General features: G+C 45.9%; 2 protein-coding genes across 3 annotated transcripts; both read right to left on the reverse strand.

Moving 5' to 3' along the window:
- Positions 1 to 3,473: 3,473 nt before the first annotated feature.
- On the reverse strand, positions 3,474 to 16,282 carry FHIT (fragile histidine triad diadenosine triphosphatase). 2 transcript variants are annotated; one of them, XM_045585567.1, is made up of 2 exons: positions 16,221 to 16,282; positions 3,474 to 4,368 (listed from the first exon to the last, which is right to left on the reverse strand). In XM_045585567.1, the coding sequence occupies exon 2, from the start codon at positions 4,233 to 4,235 to the stop codon at positions 3,786 to 3,788; it is 450 nt and encodes a 149-aa protein (XP_045441523.1). In that variant the 5' UTR covers positions 4,236 to 4,368; positions 16,221 to 16,282; the 3' UTR covers positions 3,474 to 3,785. The 2 variants fall into 2 exon arrangements, with proteins under 2 accessions (XP_045441523.1, XP_045441524.1); XM_045585568.1 differs by having other exon boundaries at positions 3,474 to 4,362; positions 16,221 to 16,273.
- Positions 6,766 to 16,281, reverse strand: LOC118725301 (ubiquitin-like modifier-activating enzyme 1). Its single transcript, XM_036448917.2, has 2 exons — positions 16,221 to 16,281; positions 6,766 to 10,326 (listed from the first exon to the last, which is right to left on the reverse strand). The coding sequence occupies exon 2, from the start codon at positions 10,114 to 10,116 to the stop codon at positions 6,940 to 6,942; it is 3,177 nt and encodes a 1,058-aa protein (XP_036304810.1). The 5' UTR covers positions 10,117 to 10,326; positions 16,221 to 16,281; the 3' UTR covers positions 6,766 to 6,939.
- Positions 16,283 to 22,689: the final 6,407 nt, after the last annotated feature.

Consider the following 22,689-nt stretch of genomic DNA (forward strand, 5'->3'; position numbering starts at 1 on the left):
CGCGCCTGACGTCACAGCCCCGCCCCGGCGCCCGGCCCGCCCCCTCGCCGGGAGGCGGACCCGCGCATGCGCAAGCCCCTCCCCTGGCTCCGCCCTCCGCGGGCCGCGGGCTGGTCCGGGACGCTTAGAGCTTGGCGGGTTCTAGCCTGGTCTGCCTCGGGCCGGGCCCCTGGCGGGGCGGGATAGGTTTGCGCCTCCAGGATCTCGTAGTTGGTGCTGGGGGACTTGTTCGCAGGTTGCATTTGCAGAACTTTTATTTAGATGAACTAGATTGTGTTTATTTGGGGTGCCTAGGGTCGAGGGGGAGAGAGGCGGTTTAGGGGACGTGAAAGCACGCCATCCCTTAGCATTACCTGGTCTGAGCCAAAGCCAACAGCCTGGAATGCTAGCACTGGCACTGCCTAGCCGTCACGGTCGCCGAGCAGGGTGGGGAAGCACAGAGAGGGCCCTGCCATCTCACACTGTCATCATGTACTGCAACTAATAACATTCTAGATTCCTGCCCTCTGACTCTGGGTGACTATCTTGACAGCTGTTTCTGTCGCTCAAATAACCACCAGTGCCTCAAAGCTAACTGAATCCGAATCCTCCTCCCCCTCAAGATCTGTTCCTGCCTAGCTTTCCAGTCGCATCTCTTATCTCACCCCCATCTCCAGCCACTGTTTTTTTCTCTTCCTGCTCTTGCATTACTGGATGCCAAGAGCCAGTCTCTAAAAAGAGCACCTCCCCCCAGGAGAAGTGAAATTTCCAGGGTCTTAGGCTCTGGCCCCGTAGCTCAGTTGGTTAGAGCATCATCCAGATACACAAAGCATGTGGGCCCATCCTGGGTGAGGACACACACAAGAATCAAATAATGAATGCATAAACAAGTGGAACAACAAAGAAAATTCCAGGTGCATTTCCTTCAGCTGCTTCCCATAGATGCCCTTGCTCAAAATAGTCCCAAAGATTGTAACAAGCAATTTGTGTAAAGACGTTTATAGCAGCACTTTCCAATCAGCCACACACTGAAAATATCCCAAGTGCCCACAACAGGGAGATGGTTAAGAAGCTGCATCCTGTCCATTTCATGTAATACTATATGGCTGTTTAAATGATCATTATGGGAACTAAATGCATTCCTGTAAACAGGTACATGAAAGTGTGGTAAGTAAAAAAGCAAAACCCCAAATAATCAGTATGTATACTAATTAAAGTTATACAATCATTGGTGTACCCTGAAAAAGATTGGGCGAGTATAACAGAAAAAGTCAATCAGGTCAATTGATGGGATTTTTATTTCCTAAAATGTTGTGCAGGTGTTTGAAAGAAATTTTAAACCCATTTTGCTGTTCATGGATGCAGAGTGTAATGGAAACAGCGAGCATTATCAAATTTCACTTGCTTAATGTTTGCTCTTCAGGTATCAAGATGTCCTTTCTGTCCTTATTCAGCTATTTGCTTTACTGGATCTATCTGGGGCTAGATGGGGCTGTGTGATTTATTTGGCCCAGTCAGACAGACCTGAGCTCAAATCTCAGTTCTACCACCTGCTGAGCACAGGATCCTGAGAACCTAATTCACCTTCTCTGTAAGCTGGGAGTCGCTGGGGGGGGGGGGGGGGGGGTGCGGGGTCGTTGTGAGGATTAAATGCAATGAATGCTGTAAAGTAGGGGTGTCGAACTCAATCAGAGAAGGGGCCAAAATCTAAACTCCAGCCTAAATCGCGGGCCGAATGGTTTACTGAACAGTCATAAACTGTCATTGTGATGGAAACGCAGCGGAGTGCAGTGATGACAGCGCGGTGCGGGCCACATTGCAAGGCCTGGCGGGACGGATTTGGCCCGCGGGCCTTGTGTTTGACACATGTGCTGTAAAGTGTCTGGCAAAATGTAAGCACTGACTTTATATGTTTGGAAATATAATTTATTTAGGGATATTTTTAGGTTAAAAAAAAAAAAAAACCGCCTAAAGAGTCAAGTACCCAGCTACTCTTCACTCAGTTCCCCCTAATGTTGACAGTATCCATAATTTCTTCAAAATGAAGAAATTAACATAGGTGTATTCCTAGCAACTAAGCTCCCGACTTTATTCACATTTTACTCTGCTCTTCATCAAACTTTCCACTTATTTCTATGAGCATGAACTCATATTTTTCTATGTTAGTGAGTTATAATCCATCATTACAGTTATTCATTTTGATGCTCACACAGTCACTGAGATCCACTTCAGTCTGGCTTGTGGGTCCTTTTCATAGGTCCCCATTATTTATAAAAATATATTTTGATTGATTTCATAGAGGAAAGGAGACAGAGAGATATAAACATCAATGATGAGAATCATTGCTCGGCTGCCTCCTGTATACCCCATACTGGGGATCAAGCCTGCAACTCAGACATGTGCCCTAACAGGGAATCTAACCATGACCTCCTGGTTCAGAGGTCCATGCTCAATGAGCCATGCCACCCAGGCCCCCATCATTTTTTGAGGAGCATTTCCTCACATTTTTGACACCAAGCACATCTTACACCTTCCCTGCTCCAACTCTGGAATCAGCCACTTGTCCTTCTTGGTTCCTTTTAGCAAAGACTGGTATTCAGACACCAAGTCCTGGGCACTTGATGTGTGTTTTCACCACCATGGGCGTCATCACTCCTGGCTCTCTTAGACTATGCTTATAGATATATGTACACATATATTTGTGCACATTTACACCTTTATTTATATCTATAAATACTTAGAACCATGATGTCACACCAATATGCAATTCCAATCCACAGATTTCATTCTAGTTTTTCCTCCCTTTCCCATATGCACAGCTCACTTCTTCAACAGTGAGAAACCTGGCTCCTATTATGCTTAATATATTTACTCATCCGATCAGTCCTCCCCATATATAACCAATCTCCCACTGCAACCACCATCCGCTTCCCGTCATGATGCCCACCTTGCCCCAAATGAATGATATGAAAGGGATGATGAACAACCCTTTTCTTGCCTTGGTGTCCAGATTAAAATGGCTTTTTGAGTCATTAAAATTTCCCCAACCTCCAATGGCCCATAAGCAATAAGACATAAGTGGAAGTGCTTGGTAAAGATTTAGAATTGAATACTTCCTAATCCAGCTCCAAAGTCATCTAACAATATTTGGGAAATGTATTTATTACTGGACACCTCTACTTTCCTCATTTCTCATAGACACAGAAAAGCTCTATATGCTGGGCTCTGGCATCCTATTATTTTGAAGTCCCTCTGACAAACAACAGGGAGGAAACACCAATGTCTATGTTTTTCTTTTTGTTCCCTGCATTTGAAGAATTAGATTTGACAGTTTCCCTCAATAAGGTTGTATTTAACAGGTTCTTTTGTATGATGGCCCGTTTTGGAGAAAAATTGTAGGTGGTGGGAAATGCACCAAAATGTTTTCCAATGACCAGATGAAATGTTGGCTGCTTTCCATGTTTTTTTTAAATTTATTTATTTATTTATTTTTATTTTATCTTAACTGCCATTTTATTCCCATCCAGGCGGAGGGGCAATGTAGAAAGGGCTCTGTTCTGAGTTGCGCAGACCAGGAGTGTGGAAGGGCCACCAATGCCGTTGTTTTGAAGTTAGCCTGTCAGACATCGCGATGGAAACATAACTGGGTGGTTTTCCGCAGGGCTATAAAATGCTGAGCAAAAGGTTGCCAAATTGTAGGATGTAATCAAGTCTGCTCAGCGTCACTTCCAATGCCGCAGAGTCCTGAGAACAAGGACCATTTCCTTATGCCTCGGGATTTGTCCAAGTTGCTTTTCCTGCCCGTTTCACTGGAAGTAGGCCCGAAGCGCCTCGGCTTCTACTGCCATTTCCTCCTCCGATCTCCACAGGGCTGGGGAGTCTGCCTCCTCTTTGTCATGTTTCTGGAGCTCATCGTACACGCTGTCATTCCTGTGGAAGTCTCCAGCCTTCCTGGGCAGAACATGGATGTGAACGTGCTTCACGGTCTGTCCGGCTTCGGGGCCATCCTGCATAGCAAAAGTAAGAGAAGTCCCCTGGAAATGCTTTTCCACCGCCGCGCCGACCCGCTGGGTTGCCTGAAACAGATCAGCCACTTCATCGGGACGCAGATCTCGGAAACGCTCCACTGGCCGGAGGGGACACACCAGGACATGTCCTGGGACCACGGGTTTCCTGTTCACGAGGGCGAAGGACAGTTCTGTCCGGAGAAACACCACAGAGGGCTTGATGAGATGTTGGCCGAATCTGAATGACATGTTCTCTCTCGGTTGAAATCTGCAGGTCCAAGCTCTGCTTTCTGCCTCTGCCTTGGCCTTTTTTTTAAATGACTGAGAGATTCAATGTTGTTTCATTGCGCCACCTGCTGGCCACTCTTCATCATTTCTGTTTCTTCCAACAAAGGGTAAAAAGAAACATTCTTAACAAATATTCCTTTAAAAAAAAATGTTTTTATTCATTTCAGAGAAATGAATGGAGGAGAAACATCCATGATGAGAATCACTGATCAGCTGCCTCCTGTAAGCCCCCTACTGGGGATAGAACCTAGTATGTGGCCTGACCAGGAATCAAACTGTGATCTCTAGGTTCATATGTAAACGCTCAACCACTGAGCCAAGCTGGCTAGAGCAAAAAGTTTACCCTTTAAAAAGTGAATTTTAGCCGAAACCTGTGGATAGAGGGTCGGCCTGCGGACTGAAAGGTCCCAGGTTGGATTCCAGACAAGGGCATGTACCTTGGTTGCGTACATCCCCACTGGGGATGTGGGGAGTATGAAGAGGCAGCTGATCTGACGATTCTCTCTCATCGGTGTTTCTCTCTATCCCTCTCTCTTCCTCTCTGTAAAAAAAAAAAAAATCAATAAAAAATATTTTTTTAAAGTGAATTTTATGTGCCTTTTTGTTTTTACTGTTGTTAATCCTCACCCAAGGGTATTTTTCCATTGGTTTTTAGGGAGAGTGGAAATGAGAAGGGAAGACAGAAACACTAATATGAAAGAAACACATCGATTGGTTGCCTCCTACACAAACCCTGACTAGGGTCCGGGCCAGGGAGGAGCCTGCAACCTAGGTATGTACCCTTAACCTCAATTGAACCCGGGATCCTTTGGTCTGCAGGCTGTTGTTCTATCCACTAAGCCAGTGGTTGGCAAACTTTGGCTCTCGAGCCACGTGCGGCTCTTTGGCCCGAGTGTGGCTCTTCCACAAAATACCATGTGTGGAGACACACGAAAAGTGCAATTGAAACTTCGTGGCCCGCGCGCAGAAGTCAGTTTTCGGCTCTCAAAAGAAATTTCAGTCGTTGTACTGTTAATATTTGGCTCTGTTGACTAATGAGTTTGCTGACCACTGCACTAAGCCAAATCGGCTAAGGCTATGGTAGGTGACTTTTTAAAAAATATATTTTTTAAATTGATTTCAGAGAGAAAGAGAGTTAGAAACATCGATGAGAATCATTGATCATCTGCCTCCTGCACGCCCCCTACTGGGGATAGAACCCAAACCTGGGTATGTGCCCTGACCAGGAATCAAACTGTGATCTCTAGGTTCATATGTCAACGCTCAACCACTGCGCCACACCCGCCAGGCATAGGTGACTTACCTTACTTAATAAATTTGTTTTAAAGAATATGTATTGCCCCTAACCGGTTTGGCTCAGTGGATAGAATGTCAGCCTGCGGACTGAAGGGTCCCAGGTTCAATTCTGATCCAGGGCATGTACCTTGGTTGCAGGCTCAATCCCGTGTGGGGTGTGCAGGAGGCAGCCCATCGATGATTCTCTCTCATCACTGATGTTTCTATCTCTCTCTCCCTCTCCCTTCCTCTCTGAAATCAATAAAAATATATCTCAAAATAATTATAACAATAATATGTATTTGAGTGGTTACTATGTGTCAAGCATCATGCCAGATACTGGATTACAATAATGGGCAAAGCTAGATAGGGCTCCTGTGCATACATAGGGTGCGTAGTGTTAAATATCGCATCACACAAAAGATATTAAAGAATCTTTAAAGGGAAAACAATGTCTGACTAATAACACAAGACTTCCCAATTATTTCCACCCAGGAGAATTTTGTGATGGTGAAGCACAACTCCAAATTCCATCTCTCAGTTTAAGGAATTATAGAGGTTGATGCTGGGGCCCCCAAATCCCAGCATAAGGGTAACTAACAAGTAAATACAGAATGGGAAAGATGAAAACATATCATTACATATATGTTTAATTTTTGTGTTTTTTATTTTGGGAAATCTCAAAAGAAAGAAGGGAAGGGTGGGAAGAGGAAAGAAGGAAAATAATTTTTGTGAAACTTGCATGCAGAACAGTGCAAAAACATTATGTACAGTTTAACAAACAATTATGAGGTGAACATCTATGTGACTACGCCCAGTTTGCCCCACCAGAAGCCTCATACATGCTGGTTCCCAGTTGAACTCCTTCCTTCCCCACAGAGGTAACCAGAATCCTAATTTTTATGGTAATTTATTTGCTTTTCATTGTAGTTCTACCACTTAGGTTTGCATCCCTATATAACATGGATTTGCTTTTCCTAGTCTGGAACTTTTAGAAATAAAATGATACTTTATTTCTTGGTTGATTGGTTCCTTTTCATGCCTGTCTTCTTTGCACTAAATATTATGATTTTAAGTCATATCCATGTGACTATAATTTGTTTGCTTTCACTGCTGTGACATTCTATTGTATGAACAGTACACAAATGATACTCCCAGGCTATCACTGATAAAAAAAACCAGGGAGTTTCTTATTTGAGATTTTTTTTTTTCTTCCCCGAATTAATAACTGTTTATTAGGATTCAAGGTTCTGAACAAGGTAGGAAGCAGTGGCAGGAGGGATCGGGCAGGGGGACGAGGAGGGAATGCCAGGCTTGGCTCGCTGGGCCACTGCCACGAGTCACATGGGAGCCCCGGGCGGGAAGGGCCCTGGAGAAGGGGGGCTTGGGGTTAGCGAATGGCGTATCGCACGTAGGGGACCTCGACATCCTCGCCGCTCTCGTCGTTGCAGCACAGCTCAAGCACCAGTGCCCGCACATGGCGGCCCAGCTTTCGCTTCGACACACGGCTTACGATCTCGGTCATCGGTTGATCCAACCGCTCCTTGAGCTTGGCGGCTGGCATGAAGAAGGAATAGAGCATAGACACGCCCTGGGACAGCATGGTGATCTCCAATTTATGCTCGCTCTTGAAGTAGTCAAGGAACTGCTTGAGGGTCATCTCCTCGCCATTAGGCTGCAGCCCCTGTACCTCAAAGCGATCCCACAACGTCCACTCTTGGGCATAGTACTGGTGACGGGGTGCGGGCAGGGGCTCAGAGAAAGCGAAGAAAGGCAGGGCCAAGTTGAGGAAACCATTCTTATAGGAGTCCAGCTTTCGGTGCCCCTGAACCACCTTGTACAGCTCCAGGCACACAAGGCCAACCACGGCTGCTGTGGTCGTGGCGATGGCCGGGATGATTTTCCCTGCAATCAGCTTGCTCTTGTGCCGGTCGGCGGCGGGAATGTCGTAGTTCTCTGCCCGGAGGTTGGATGCAGCCACAATGAAATCGATGTGGAAGTTGGTGTCGTCATCCTTCTCAAAGTCGATGGGGTACATCTTGAACCCAGGGAGCTTTTCTGGACTGGGCAGTGTGGCCTTGAGCTCCTCTAGACGGCTGTCATCAACAGAGGCGCTGGAGCTCTGCAGCTCCTGGTCAGAGACGTGGATCTTGACGCCAGACTTAGGGGTGAACTCGGGGACCTGAACGGACTGTAAGAGCGTGGCCACGGCAGCTCGGTCCTGAGAGCCTCCCAGTCCGTAGGTCTGGGCAAACAGGTTAGCGGCAGCCATCACGTAGTCCAGATGCAGGGGGTTGTTGACATCAAAGGTGAGCGGGTGCGGACATCGTTTGGGTCCAGACCAGAAGGGGGCTCCTGAGCTTGTGAGCTGGTCAGGAGGGAAGTTGTGCAGCAGCTGCCGGATGTTGTTAGAGTACTGGGTGTGCCAGTGGTGGCAGGCCCAAGTCACACAGTCGGCCCAGGTCTGTGGCCGCTGCAGCAACAGGCTGCGCTGCAAGGCCTCCAGCACCTCCAAGGGTTGGGTGCCCGCCAGCCGCAGGGTCCGCTCCACAAACTTGGGGTCTGTGAGGTATTGGTTGACGTTTTCTGCCGGCTGCTTGAAGAGGCCTTCAAACTCATCTCGAGCCCACTGCAGGGTGTGCTCGATGGCGTTGGGGAAGTTCTTCAGGGTGCAGATGGGGATGGACTTCTCAGGCGGGTCCTGGCTGGAGCTGTACGACTCTGTCAGGAAGGGGATCACCACCTGCACGTTGCCCTTGGTGCCCAGCGTGCCCGACTCCAGCAGTGGCTTCCGGTAGTATACACAACGGCGGTCCATGTACATACGGGCATCCACGTTGTCTAGGGCATTGGCCACCCCATCCAGGTTTTGGAAGAAATCGTCGTCATAGATGCGCTCCGTGTCAGGGCCCACACGGTTCTGGTGGCTGGTCACCCGGATGTGCGGATTCATCTGGCGCACAGCCGCAGCAGCGGTGTCAGACTTCAACTTCGTAACATCCCAGGGCCGGAACAGAAACTGTCTGTTCAGATTTGACTTCTCAATGGTGTCCATGTCTGTGACGACAATTTCTCCGCCGTCCCCACAGCCCAACCCAATCATGGCGAAATTCTTAAGCAGCTCACAGCCAATGGCTCCTGCACCCACCAGGAAGTACTTCTGCTTGCTCAGTTTCTCTTGCATGTCTGAGCCAAATACAGCCACCTGCCCGTCATAGCGGTTCTGGCGCGGGATGCACTTGTCCTCTGTGAGGGCCCCTTTGTCCTCAGGGAGACACTCCAGAGCATCAAAGTACAGCCACTGCATGATGGGCATAAACTTCCCAGAGCAGGCCTTCATGACCTCTTGGGCAGCCAGGCCCCCAATGAAGGCATTGATGGGGGCCAGGTCCCCAGCAGCCACGTATGCCAGCTTCCGGATGAGGTCCTCGTCCAGACTCTCCTGCTGCACTGCTGGCAGGGCTCGAGCATTCACGGCCTGCGCTAAGGCCACCAGCTCTGTGGCATCCGCCTCATTGTGGGGCCGAGGGGGCTGGCCGTGCTGAGCACAGAACTGGTGCAGGGCCTGGAAGCCAATATGCAGCTGAGCAGGCCGGGAAAATTTGGCGAAGTCCGTCATCACGAAGTCGGGCTCCACCAGGGAGGCCAGCAAAGATTTAAAGCTGATCTTCTTAGGTACTTTGACCTGACTGACGATACCGCCACGGATATAGTCAGAGAAGTTGGAGGTGTCACAGATGCTGAAGGTGTAGGGACCCAGGACTTTGATCTCCATGGGCTGACTTCCATTGAGCTCAACCATGCCCTGTACTTCTGAAAAGCAGACAAAATCGCCACTCTCAAACCCGTGCCGGGCCTCGTCCAGGCAGGTAACCACACCAGGGTTGTCCCTGGTGATCATAGAAACCATAGCACTGAGGGGCTGCTCCCCGTTGGAATCGGTGAGGACCATTTCCTCTCCAAAGTCGCAGAAGAGCTGCCCAAACAGGCCTCGTGTGTCTGCCACCACCAGCTTGATGCCACGACTGTGACAGAACTCACCCACCAGCAGCTGGTCTTCCAGGGGGCTGTTGGTGAGGACCACCACCTGAAAGCCACTCAGGAAGTCCTCAACGAGGGGGCCGGTGTAGGCGCTGACAGGCACGTAGCTGTTGAGCTCGGCGAGGCGGGGCTGGGAGACCTCAGCCCGGTTTTTGCCAATGTCCTCCTCCCGCAGGTAGAACTGGGAGGAGAGGTCAGCCCACTGGGCGGTGCCTTGGTCATGCAGGGTGACAGCCTTGACCCCGCCAAGGATGATGTTTTTGGCAATCTCCACGCCGAGACCCCGAAGGCCTGATACCAGTACGCTGGAGGTCTGCAGCCGTTTCATTGCGTCATGGCCCAACACGTAGAGCTGCCGGGAGTAGAGGCCCTCATCTATGTCTGCTTCGTTGCCGTTCTTTGCCATTCCGTTGGTTGGAACCGAGGACGCTTCAGACAGCACAGAGTGGGCGGAGGAACAGTTAGAACCCGGCTTCGGATCAGGCCCGGACACGCGACGTTTCTTGGACAGCGGCGAGCTGGACATCAATGCCGGTTCCCCAGGTCGCACCGCCGCCAACTCCTCTAGGAGCCGAAACCGAGCTCGGCCGCCACCCTCCTGGTCGTCTTCCCCGCTGTCTGGGCCGCTAAGAGTCGCCGCCGCCGCTGCCGCCGCCGGAGCCGCCTTCTCCTCCCCTGGCTGCAGTGGCTGTGCTCGTCCCTGCCACCTCCTTTAACTCAGCAGCTGACACGAGATCTTATTTGGGTTTTTTTAAAAATATTTTTTTATTGATTTCAGAGAGGAAGGAAGAGGGAGAAAGAGATAAAAACATCAATGATGAGAATCATTGATTGGTTGCCTCCTGCATGCCTCACATTGGGGATGAAGCCTGCAACCTGGGCAAGTGCCCTAACCAGGAATTGAACCGTGACCTCCTGGTTCATAGGTTGATGCTCAATCACTGAGCCACACCGGCCGTGCTAAAAAAAATATTTCTTGGTTTGGTGGCTCAATTGGTTCGAGAGTTGTTCCGACATCCCAAGGTTGTGGGTTTGATCCCCCATGAGGGCATATATAAGAATCAACCAATGAATGCATAAACAAATGGAAAAACGAATCAGTGTTTCTCTCTCAAATCAATACATTTTTTAAAAAGAAAAGTATATTGCATATGATTGGTGATTTTTTTAAAGAGTCTAAGTAGGTTTTCATGAAATCTGCTACAGAGCTATTTGAAATGGGGAGGTAAGTGTCACCTGCCAGAATAGGCACTTCAAGAATTTACCAACTGCTCAGTGCCTCTCAGCTCTCCACAGACAACAGAATAGGCATCACCATTTATATATTTTCCACACACCTCCAATGTAAATAGTTGCTGTTTATGATATGCTTTCACAAAGAATATTTCATTTAATCCTCAGAACAATCCCAAAAGGTAAATGTTACTATGGTATATTGCAGAGATGAGGCAACTGAGATTCAGAGAGTAATGCCTATCTGGTTTATCCAGTAAATTCCAGTGCGGGGGCTTGTACCTCGGCATATTTCTTGTCATCATAGCATAACTAGGAACCTGACAGGGTGCTTTGTTGTAAAAGACTCATTGTAAGCAAATCAATAGAGCACTGTATACACCCTGGGCAGAGTGTCCTTCCTACCTCTTCAGTGGGGAGCTTGTTCGGGACGTTACCAATGACTCTGAAAACATTGCATGAATAGACTTGCTCCCTGCTGCCATTGCGGTGAGGAGAGTATTCCTGAGTTACCCGCTGACCTCAGAGGGAGGAAGAGACCCTTGGTACAGAGCTGCCCAGCCAAGGGCCAGCAATCAGCCAAACTGCAACTGAGTGAGCTAAAAGAATGTTTATTGCTATCTGCCTTCAGAATAGGGGGCTGCCAATTTTATTGCAAAAGCTCACTGACCATCTGGGATAAAGAATGAATTTGTCATTCAGAACCCTTCCTTGGAATGGCACCTAGGATTATGAAATTTCCTTATTGTTGATTTCTATTTAGGGCCTGCTATGGTCTGAATGTTTGTGGCTCCCCGCCCCACCACCACCCATTCAAACGTTGGAATCCCAATTCCTAATGTGATGGTATCAGATGAGGCATTTGGGAAGTGATTAGGCCATGAGGGTAGAGCCCTCATGAAGGTGATGAGTGCTCTTATAAAGAGACCCCACAGCTCTAGCCAGTTTGGCTCAGTGGATAGGGCATCGGCCCACCTCCTGGTAGGTTCTGGGTTCTATTCCGGTCAAGGACATGTGCCTTGGTTGCAGGCTCGATCTCCGGTCCTAGTCAGGGCACATGTGGGAGGCAACCAATTGATGTGTCTCTCACATCGATGTTCCTCTAGCTGGCTCTTCCCTTCCCTTCCACTCTCCCTAAAAATCAATGGAAAAGTATCTTCAGGTGAGGATTAAACAAAAAAAGAGAGTGAGACCCCATGAAGCTCCCTAGTCCCTCTTCTACCATATGAAGATACAAGGAGAGAAATCAGCAACCTGGGAGAGAGCTTTCCGCCAACCACGCTGGCACCCTGACCTTGGAATTTCAGCCTTCAGAACTGTGAGATATAAATTTTTTTTGTGTACAAGCCACCAGAAGCAAGTAAAACAGGGCCTAACATTTTGAATAACGAATGAGACCCCTTTATTTGCAACACAATCTCAATTTCATTCACTATATAGAAGTGCAGTTAGTTGTCAGATATATGTATATATAAATAACAGAGAATCGCCTTAACCAGTTTGGCTCAGTGGATGGAGTCCCCTGAGGACTGAAAGGTCCCAGGTTCGATTCCGGTCAGGGGCATGTGCCTTGTTTGCGGGCACGTTCCCGGTGGGGAGTGTGCAAGAGGCAGCTAGCTGATCAATGTTTCTCTCCCATCAATGTTTCTAACTTTTTATCCTTCTCCCTTCCTCTCTGTAAAAAAAAATCAATAAAATATTTAAAATAAATAAAATTAAAACATAAATAAATAAATAAATAAATAACAGAGAATCTTTGGCCTGCAAAGCCAGGAAAAAAAAAAAAAGTAAAAAGTTTACTACTTGAGCCAAAACCGGTTTGGCTCAGTGGATAGAGCATTGGCCTGCGGACTGAAGGGTCCCAGGTTCGATTCCAGTCAAGAGCATATACTATGGTTGTGGGCATATCCCCAATGGGGGGTGTGCAGGAGGCAGCTGATCGATGTTTCTCTCTCATTAATGTTTCTAACTATCCCTCTCTCTTCCTGTCTGTAAAAAATCAATAAAATATATATTTTTTTTTAAATTTACTACTTGACAGAAAAGATATGCCCAATTATAACTCACTTCCTGACTCGGGAATGGATTCCTTTTCCTGGATAAAAAGGAAGCTAACACATTTGGAGATCTGCCCTCAAGGAGGAAAGGGAGGAGGGGTGTTGAATTTCAGTAGCAAGCGACAGTGTCCACCACCATTGCCACCCATTCTCCCAGCCCAGGTTATATGGCCCAGGACCAGTGCGAGGCACAGGACAAAGCCAGTACTAATCAGATACAGTGACAATGTCACAGGAGAAAATGAAGGTTACAGAAAGGGCCCTCGTCAGGTTCAAAAGGTTGGGCAAATCTATTATCTTGTTACCTCTTTTGTCATCTTTTGAAGAGCCATAGACAATAAAATTGTCCTTTATTCATTCACTCCTTTATTCAACAAGTTATATATTAAGAACTTGTTGGGAACTGCCAAAAACTGGTTTGGCTCAGTGGATAGAGTGTCGGCCTGCGGACTGAAAGATCCCGGGTTCGATTCTGGTGAAGGGCATGTACTTTGGTTGTGGGCACATCCCCAGTAGGGGTGTGCAGAAGGCAGCTGATTGATGTTTCTCTCTCATCAATGTTTCTAACTATCACTTCTCTGCCTTTCTCTCTGTAAAAACAAACAAAAAACAAACAAAAAAAACCCCAAAATATATTTAAAAAACAAAACTTGTTGGGAACTGCAGTCATTTGCTAGGGCTGCTGTAACATAGTGCCACAAATTGTGTGGCTTAAACAACAGAAGTATCTTGTTTCCCAGTTCAGAGGCCAGGAATCTGACTCAAGGTGTCAGCAGGGGTGGTTCCCTGTGAGGGAGAAATCTGCTCTATGACTCTCCTAGCTTCTAGGGGTCTGTCTGAAATCTTTAGTTCTTTAGCTTGTGGTAGCATCTCTCCAATTAAAAAAAAAAAAAAAGTTTTATATATATATATATATATATATATATATATATATATATATATTTTTTTTTTTTTTTTTTTTTTTTTTTTTTTAATTGCCCTAGCCAGTTTGGCTCAGTGGACAGAGTGTCAGCCTGTAGACCAGAGAGTCCCAAGTTCGATTCCAGTCAAGGGTACATACCTTGGTTGCAGGCTCCTCCCTGACCAGGCCCTGGTCAGGACTCATAAGGTTCATAGGTCAATGCTCTACCACTGAGCTATACAGGCTGGGCATCACTCCAATCTTTATGTGGCATTCTTGTGTCTCTGTCTCTGTGTCCAGATTTTCCCTTTTCATAAGGACACCAGTCCTATGAGATTAGGATCCACTCTAATGACCTCATCATCTGCAAAAACTCAACTATTTCTAAATAAGGTGACATTCACAGGTAACAGGGTTAGGACTTTAACATATTTAGGGGGAACACAATTCAAGTCATAGCAGGAACTTGTTTTGAGGCTACGAGGCCATGACAGACTTAAACTTGGGCTTACAGGAATTGGGGACGAGGGCAAGAAAAAAAAATAGGGAAAAAAGAGAAAATAGAAGAGAGAAGAGATGAAAGAGTAGGATTAGTAAAGAGAAACCAAAGACAGAAAACTTGCAGGAGGGAAGCAGGACCAACTGCATAATTTGTAAGATTGTACAAAATGAAAATTAAGAATTTCCAAATGGTGCCGGGACCAGTTTGGCTCAGTGGATAGAGCGTCGGCTTGGGAACTGAAGGGTCCAGGGTTTGATTCCGGTCAAGGGCATGTACCTTGGTTGCGGGCATATCCCCAGTAGGGGGTGTGCAAGAGGCAGCTGATTGATGACTCTCTCTCATCGATGTTTCTAACTCTCTATCTCTCTCCCTTCCTCTCTATACAAAATCAATAAAATATATTTTTAAAAAAATGGAAGATTAAAAAAAAGAATTTCCAAATGGTGATGATAGCAGAGCATTAAACCAAGCCCAATGCCCTTTTATTTATTTATTGGCCTTGTTTTTTGTTTTTAATATATTTTTATTGATTTCAGAGAAGAAAGAAGAGGGAGATAGAAACATCCATGAGGAGAGAGAATCACTGATTGGCTGCCTCCTGCATGCTCTCCCACTGGGGATCGAGCCTGCATGCACCCTGACCAGGAATCAAACCATGAACTCCTAGTTTATAGGTCAACCCTCAACCACTGAGCCATGCTAGCTGTGCAAGCTCAAGGCCCTTCTTAGAACAAGGCCCTGTGTGAGTTCCCTGTGGACAGGACTGTACTAGCTAATGTATTTTGAATCCACTTAAGAATTTCCTTTTTTGTTTTTTCATTATTTTTCTATGCTCTATGAGGTACCTGTGAAACAGTCATTTTTGTAACACCAGGCTCATTCTTGGCTTAGGATCATGCTAAAATCCTATCTCTCAAGGAGAAAATAGCCTAAGGAGATGGTGGCTACAAACAAGAAAAGCTTTTCTCCTTAGCTCTACAGAATGTTCGAGCAACTTTCCCAGAACACCCAAGAATCACCTTTCCTTTCAGTGTTTTAGGTCCTTAATTAGGATATAACTAATTTTTAAAAATATATTTGATTTTTTACAGAGAGGAAGAGAGAGGGATAGAGAGTTAGAAACATCGATGAGAGAGAAACATCGATCAGCTGCCTCCTGCACACCTCCTACTGGAGATGTGCCCACAACCTGGTCACCGGAATGGAAACCAGGACTTTTCAGTCCACAGGCCAACACTCTATCCACTGAGCCAAACTGGCTAGGGCTCTTTATTGAGTCTTGAAGCCTTCTATTGTAGAAATGTAAGAATTCATGGGGAAAAGAAAATTTGGGGAAAAGCTTATTTAAAAAAATATATATATATTTTACTGATTTTTTTTACAGAGAGGAAGGGAGAGGGGTAGAGAGCTAGATGAGCAACCAGCTGCCTCCTGCACACCCCCCACCGGGGACGCGCCCGCAACCAATGTACATGCCCCCGACCGGGATCGAACCTGGGACCCTCCAGTCCGCAGGCCGATGCCCTATCCACTGAGCCAAACCGGTTCCGGCTGGGGAAAACCTTCTTTCCACTGTAACAAGAATAACCCTGTAGCCGAACCCGGTTTGGCTCAGTGGATAGAGCGTTGGCCTGCGGACTGAAAGAATAACCCTGTAAAACTTTAAAAATGTTTTTATCTGAGGGAGAGAAGGGAGAAGAATCATCATCGACGAGAGAGAAACATCCATTAAAACCCCAGCATGTGCCCTGGCCGGAACCCAACCCGTGACCTCGCGACGACACGCCATCCACCGAACCACACTGGCCAGGCTTGCAAAACTTTTTAAATGTGGAAGTTCTCAAGTGTTCATATTCTAAGTCCAGCTTTAAGTAATTTTAAAGGCAGGGCGTTTGGGTCAAACTCCTAAATTCGGCTTCCCCCTCAGGTAGACTTACCTCCGTCAGGTTTCCTCCCTTCGCCCTTTCCTCTTTGGCACGTGACCCCTCCCACTTCCGGCTAGGGGCTCCCAGAGCGCAAGCGCAACTCCGGGAACCCTTCTTCAATCTCGCGATCTATGTGCAGAAGGGGCGTGGCTGGGCAATGCGCGGGAGAATGCAGGTCCACCAAACTCACGCGACCGTCTCCACCCACCTAAGTAGGCGGGCGGAGCCCAGACGCGCCTCAGGGCTCAGGCGGCGCACGCGCACTGAGGACAGGAGCGCCGCAAGAAAGAACAAGGGGCGACTTTACGCATGCTCATGTAAATGAAGCAAGAGGCTTCTACGTCAGCGTCAGAACCCGCCTCTTTCCTCTCCTCACCTGCCTCAGACTTTTAAAGGGCCAGACCCCCTTTTTCAAAGAATAACTTTTTTAAAAATTAAGCATTTCTTTAAAAAAAAGTAAGCACTTTTTGAGAGCCCACTACATGCCAGGCCCAACTTGTGTGCCTTTTCCAATTGTTCCTTTTGTGATCATTGTAATAATTACATTATTTTTTGCATAAATTTCTCCCTTTGCCCTAGTTGTACCATTCCTTTGGAGACAATAATTTGAAATGGGAAGCAAAGACCACTTTCTGGGCAGGTCTTCCTAGGTGAAGAGGCTTGAAATTGAATCCTGATTCCGCCACTTTCATGCTCTTTTACTTCAGATATGGTACTATCAAAATTCAGATATGGTACTATCAAATCTGTGAACCTAAGAGTTTGCTAATAATTTAAAATAAAATTTGTTTTCAGTTACAATTGACATTTAGAATTATTTTATATTACTTTCAGGTATACAACATAGCAGTTAGACATTTATATAACTTATGAAGTGATCCCCCCATAAGTCTATTGCCCACCTGGCATCATACATATTAAAATACTATATGGTATTTGTGCACCAGTGGAATCCCTCAGCCTGGCTGCGGGATTGGGCAGAAACCAGCTCTCTGACATCCCCCAGATTGTGAGAATGCACAGGCCAAGCTGAGGGACCCCACCAGTGCACGATCTGGGTGGGGAGGGACATAAGGGGATGGCCAGCTGGGAAGGGACCACTGGAGGGCTCCAAGAGGTGTCAGGCCCATCTTGCTCAGTCCCCATTGGCAGGACCCACATACCTGATGGAGCGTCTGCCCCCTGATGGTCAATGCATGTCATAGAGAGTGGTTGAGCATCCTTAGCATATCATTAGCATATTACACTTTGATTGGTTGAACAATCGGTCAACTGGACACTTAGCGTATTAGGCTTTTATTATCAATATATAGGATTACTGACTATATTTCCTATGCGGTACTTTACATCCCTGTGGCTATTTTATGAGTTTGCTGATTTTAAAAATGCTGATAAGGTTCCTACTTACCTCAAAGGATTATTGTGAAAAGTATAAATATTTTAAAAGTAGCCGAAACCAGTTTGGCTCAGTGGATAGAGTGTCGGCTTGCAGACTGAAAGTATGTATGTTAGCAATACTATGCCTCACACCAGCTATCTATTAAATAAGTAAAAAGTAGTCATGAAGTTAAATTATTTAATCCAAAAATTGTTTATAGTCCCTGTAACATACAATAGTTCCAGGTGATACTTCAGGAGGAAATACTTAATCACCAGGGTGGCTAGCGTGTATAATAGTGCCTATTTCCCCACAGTGTTGTCAATATCACAGCCCTTCGTTTTACACATTTTCCCTTGTCTAGACAGTACGTAATGGTATGGTTACTTCAACACCCTTTAATTGCTAGTGAGGCTCTGCATTTTTCCTTCAGATGGTTTATTATCTATTTAATTGTCTAACAACTATTTTCAAACACTGTAATTTCCACTGGCTTATCCCTGTAGACATTATGTTAGGGTCTGACATAACATTTTTCTGAACAATTAAAAGGAGGGGAAAAAAAAGAGGATTGGGGTGAAGAGAGAAAATTAAAAGGAAACATCCCTACAGAAGGGATAGAGACTAGAGGACAGAGGTCTTAGAAGCAGTGCGTCCCCCTATCTGGTTTGGTTCAGTGGATAGAGCATTAGCCTGCGGACTGAAATCCTCTCTGAAATCAGTGAAAACATATTTTGAAAAATAAAAATATATGATAAAAAATAAAAAAAAGAAGCAATGTGTCCGGTAGAATTTGCTATGATAAAGGAAATAATTTGTATCTCTGCTGTTCCTATGGGAGTCAGTAGCTACATATATCTACTGAATACTTGGAACCTGGCTAGTGTGACTGAGGAATTGAATTTTGGTCTCATTAAATTTATTTATTTTTTAACATTTTAAAAATTGGTTTCAGAGAGGAAGGGAGAGGGAGGAAGAGATAGGAACATCAACGATGAGAGAGAATTAGTGATCAACTGCCTTCAGCACACCCTCCACTGACTGGGGATAAAGCTCACAAACCACCCAGTCATGTGCCCTGACTGGCAATAGAACCGTGACCTCCCGGTTCATAGGTTGACACTCAACCACTGAGCTATGCCGGCTGGGCAGCTTTATTAAATTTAAATATTAAACAGCTATCTTATTGATGGCATAACCCCAGAGATTAGGAAAGAAAAAGAGAAAGGAGGTAAAAAGGGATGTGCATAGTCATTCAGAAGTGGTCTTATAAATATGAAGGGACTCAAATTTAGATTTTTGGTATTTTCCCAATGAGACAGTCCTAGACAAGGGTGTGTTCAGTTTGCAAATATCTATCACGCTATATACACTGATGATATTTCCACTTTTCCATGTGTATTTTACATTCAATGAAAATTTAAGCCCTGACCAATTTGGCTCAGTGGATAGAGCATTGGCCTGCGATTGAAAGGTCCCAGGTTCGATTCTGGTCAAGGGCATGTACCTTGGTTGCGGGCACATCCCTAGTAGGGGGTGTGCAGGAGGCAGCTGATCAATGTCTCTCTCTCATCGATGTTTCTAGCTCTCTATCTCTCATTCTCTGTAAAAAAAATCAATAAAATATATTAAAAAAAAGAAAATTTAAACTATATTTGCCATATTTGTGTTACACTCTTTAAGCGTTTTTGGCTTAGGGGATAGAGTGTTGGCCTGTAGACTGAAGGGTCCCAAGTTCAATTCCAGTCAAGGGCACATGCCTGGGTTGCAGGCTCGATCCCCAGTAGGAGCCGTGCAGGAGACAGCCGATCAATATTCTCTTTCATCATATATATATCCCTTCTTCTCTGAAATCAATTAAAAAATATACATTTTTCTGATTTTTTATTTAAGCGAAGTCTCCAAAAATAGAAGTGGGCTGTGACTAGCTTTGGACACCTGAGAGCCCCTAGAGGGCGCTCATTCTGCATCAGAGACTTGAAGGCTTCATTTCGAGAATTCACATACCACACATTCATTCCTTTAAAGTGCAAATTCAATGTCTAGTCTGTTCACAGGGTTGTGTAACCACCACCACAGTCAGTTTTAAAATATTTTCATCGCTGCAAAAGGAAACTCTCTGCCTATACCCTTCCTAACTCCTCCCAGTCCTCCTCTCCAAGCAACCACTAATTTATTTTCTGTCTCTAAAGATTTGCCTTTTCTGGATATTTTTTTATAAGAGTAATCATATAAAAATGTGACCTTTTGTGTCTAGCTTCTTTCACTTAGCATGTTTTCACAGTTTATTCATGTTGTAGCATACATCTCTATTTCATTCATTTTTATGGCTGGATAATATTCCATTGTATGATCTAACTGGTTTGTCTCAGTGGATAGAGCGTCGGCCTGCAGACTGAAGGGTCCCAGGTTCGATTCCGGTCAAGGACATATACCTTAGTTTTGGGCACATCCCCAGTGGGGGGTGTGCAGGAGACAGCTGATCGATGTTTCTCTCTCATTGATGTTTCTAACTCTCTATCCCTTTCCCTTTCTCTCTGTAAAAAATCAATAAAATATATTTTTAAAATATTCCATTGTATGGATAGACGCATTGTGTTTATCCATCCATCTTTTAACTAATACGTAGAACTCCTTCCACCCAACATGCAAACAAGGCCCCTGAGAAGAACCCAGCCGAATTCTAAGCATTCAAATCTGGCAAGTAATTATCAAAAGAGTAGTTAGGACAGGGGCCTTCAAGCTTGGTGCTCCTGACACTTCAGTATTCAACAGCTGCCAGTCCTCAGCAACTACTCAGGAGTTTGTGAATAATGATAGCAGATTCTGACTGGAGAAGAAAAAGAATCTCATAGATTTGTGACCTGCCTTTCCAGCTGGCCTGCAGATAAGCTTTCACCTGCCCCAAATGCTTCTCTTGGGGACAGTCCTGCCTTCCCCTGAACCAGGGTCTAACTAGGGGCTGTGGGAGGACTGAGCTTTGTGACTGTGTCTTTGCCTGGCCTTGGAAAGAGACGATTTTAGGCCACGGGACGCCATTCACCAGGCAGCAGAGCAGCTCTGGACAAAGCCATGAGCCAAGGGACAGTTTGACCTACTTGGCGGGGCATGCTGGCCAGGTACTTAAGGAGGAAGGCAAAGGTCTTGAGAAGTGTCACCGAGTGTCAGCAGCATGACTGGCCAGGGATGACTTTGGACCCTAGCTAGGCTACTCCGGATTTAGGGACTGTAATTCAGAAAGAGCCAACTAATTTTAGTGATATACGAGGAAGCCACTATGAATATGAGAACAATGACGGCGAGAGAATGAGATAGAGCTAGAAATAGAGACAGAGAGAGATAGAGGGGATGATTGTTTTGCTGTTGACAGCTTTCCAAACGCTTGTATCCTTAATAAATTTCCTTTATTGGGTAGTATGAGATGGTGTCTCTACTTGCAACCAAAAGACCGTTGGATAAAGCAAGAAGATACACTGTGCAAGTTCTGTGTCCATTAGTTACTACCCACTGAGGGAGAGGCACACACTCAGCAAATTAACTATAAATGATGTGGAAAGTATAGAAATCAGAGCAAAATTCTCATTCCACCTGAAGTGAAGAGCAAGCAATGAAGGAGCACCCACTGGAGCAAAAATGACACTTCAACAAATACTGTATGAAATCAGTGAAACCAGGTCCCCAGAACAGGTATATCTGTTAAGACAAAGTAGAACAGAGGTTAGAGAGAGGAATGGGAAGTTGTTGTTTAATGGGTACAAGAATTTTAGTTTGGGCCTGGCTAATGTGGCTCAGTGGTTGAGCCTTGACCTATGAGCCAGGAGGCCACATGAATAGGTTATGGGATGGATCCCCAGTGAGGGGCATGCATGAGGCAGCCAATCAATGATTCTCTCTCATCATTGATGTTTTTATCTCTCTCTCCCTCTCCCTTCCTCTCTGAAATATATATATATATATATATATATATATATATATATATATATATATATTTTTTTTTTTTTTTTTTTTTAAAGGATTTTAGTTTGGGTTTATGAAATGTTCTTGAAAAGGATAGTGTGAATGATAGCACACTATTGTGGATATACTTAATACCACTGAGCCTTTACCCTTAAAAATAATTAAAAGGATATATATATATATATATATTCACAATAAACAAAAAACAAATCACAAAAAGAAAAAATTACACCCAAGTTCAACCAGTCTTGAAGTCGGGGCCTTCAGATTCAAGTGTCAACCAATCCCTGTCTACGGGACACACAGCATGGGTGTCAGTTTCCAGACTCGTCCGGTTCTCTGCTGGAACAGAGGAGCGGCTGCAGGAGCTCAGAGCTGCAGATGGAAGAAGAAGCCGCTCGGTCCCTAGCAGGCTGCTATCAGGAGGAAAAGAAGACTTGGCTGAGGGCACAGAAGAGGCAAAGGCCCTGAGGCGGGAACATGCCAGGGGGAATGTTCCAGGAAGCAAGTGTGTGTAGGGCAGGAGCAGAGGGAGAGGGGGCACTGAGTAAGGGACAAAGTCAGGGAGGACAGGGAGGGAGGTGGGCAGATGAAGCAGGGCTTTCACTACGGCTGTGGCTTCTGCTCTGAGTGACTGTGTGGGGGTGGGGGACGACAGGAAAAGGATGTGAGCTGAGTTGACTCAGGCCTACCTGTGTCCAAGTAACATGTACGCATCTTCCAGGGTTGGAGGGGGGTATAAAAACCTTCCTCGGATTCTCAGAGGCGGCTAGCAAACCCCCACAAGACTAAGAACCCGTGTGGCGCCAAAACTGGTTTGGCTCAGTGGATGCAGCCCCAGGTTCGATTCCGGCCAAGGGGGCATGCCCCTTGGTTGCGGGCACATCCCCAGTAGGGGGTGTGCAGGAGGCAGCTGGTCAGTGTTTCTCTCATTGATGTTTCTAACTCTCTATCTCTCTCCCTTCCTCTGTATAAAGAATCAATAAAATATATTTTAAAAGAAAAAGAAAAAGAACCCGTGTGGCCTTGGTTTTGCCACTTGTATCTTGGCAGAGCCGCCTTTAACCCTTTCCTGCCTGTTTCCGGCCTTGTATTTGCCCTGGGAACCCCAGGCAGGAAAGGGGCAGGCTCCCTCCTCCCGCCCCT

Source organism: Pipistrellus kuhlii, unplaced genomic scaffold (assembly GCF_014108245.1).
Source record: "Pipistrellus kuhlii isolate mPipKuh1 unplaced genomic scaffold, mPipKuh1.p scaffold_m20_p_20, whole genome shotgun sequence".
In the NCBI taxonomy this organism is placed as follows: domain Eukaryota; kingdom Metazoa; phylum Chordata; class Mammalia; order Chiroptera; family Vespertilionidae; genus Pipistrellus; species Pipistrellus kuhlii.

Coding starts and splice junctions, on each gene's coding strand:
- FHIT (XM_045585567.1), bottom strand. CDS start 4,235: ATGTCATTCAGATTCGGCCAACATCTCATCAAGCCCTCTGTGGTGTTT.
- LOC118725301 (XM_036448917.2), bottom strand. CDS start 10,116: ATGTCCAGCTCGCCGCTGTCCAAGAAACGTCGCGTGTCCGGGCCTGAT.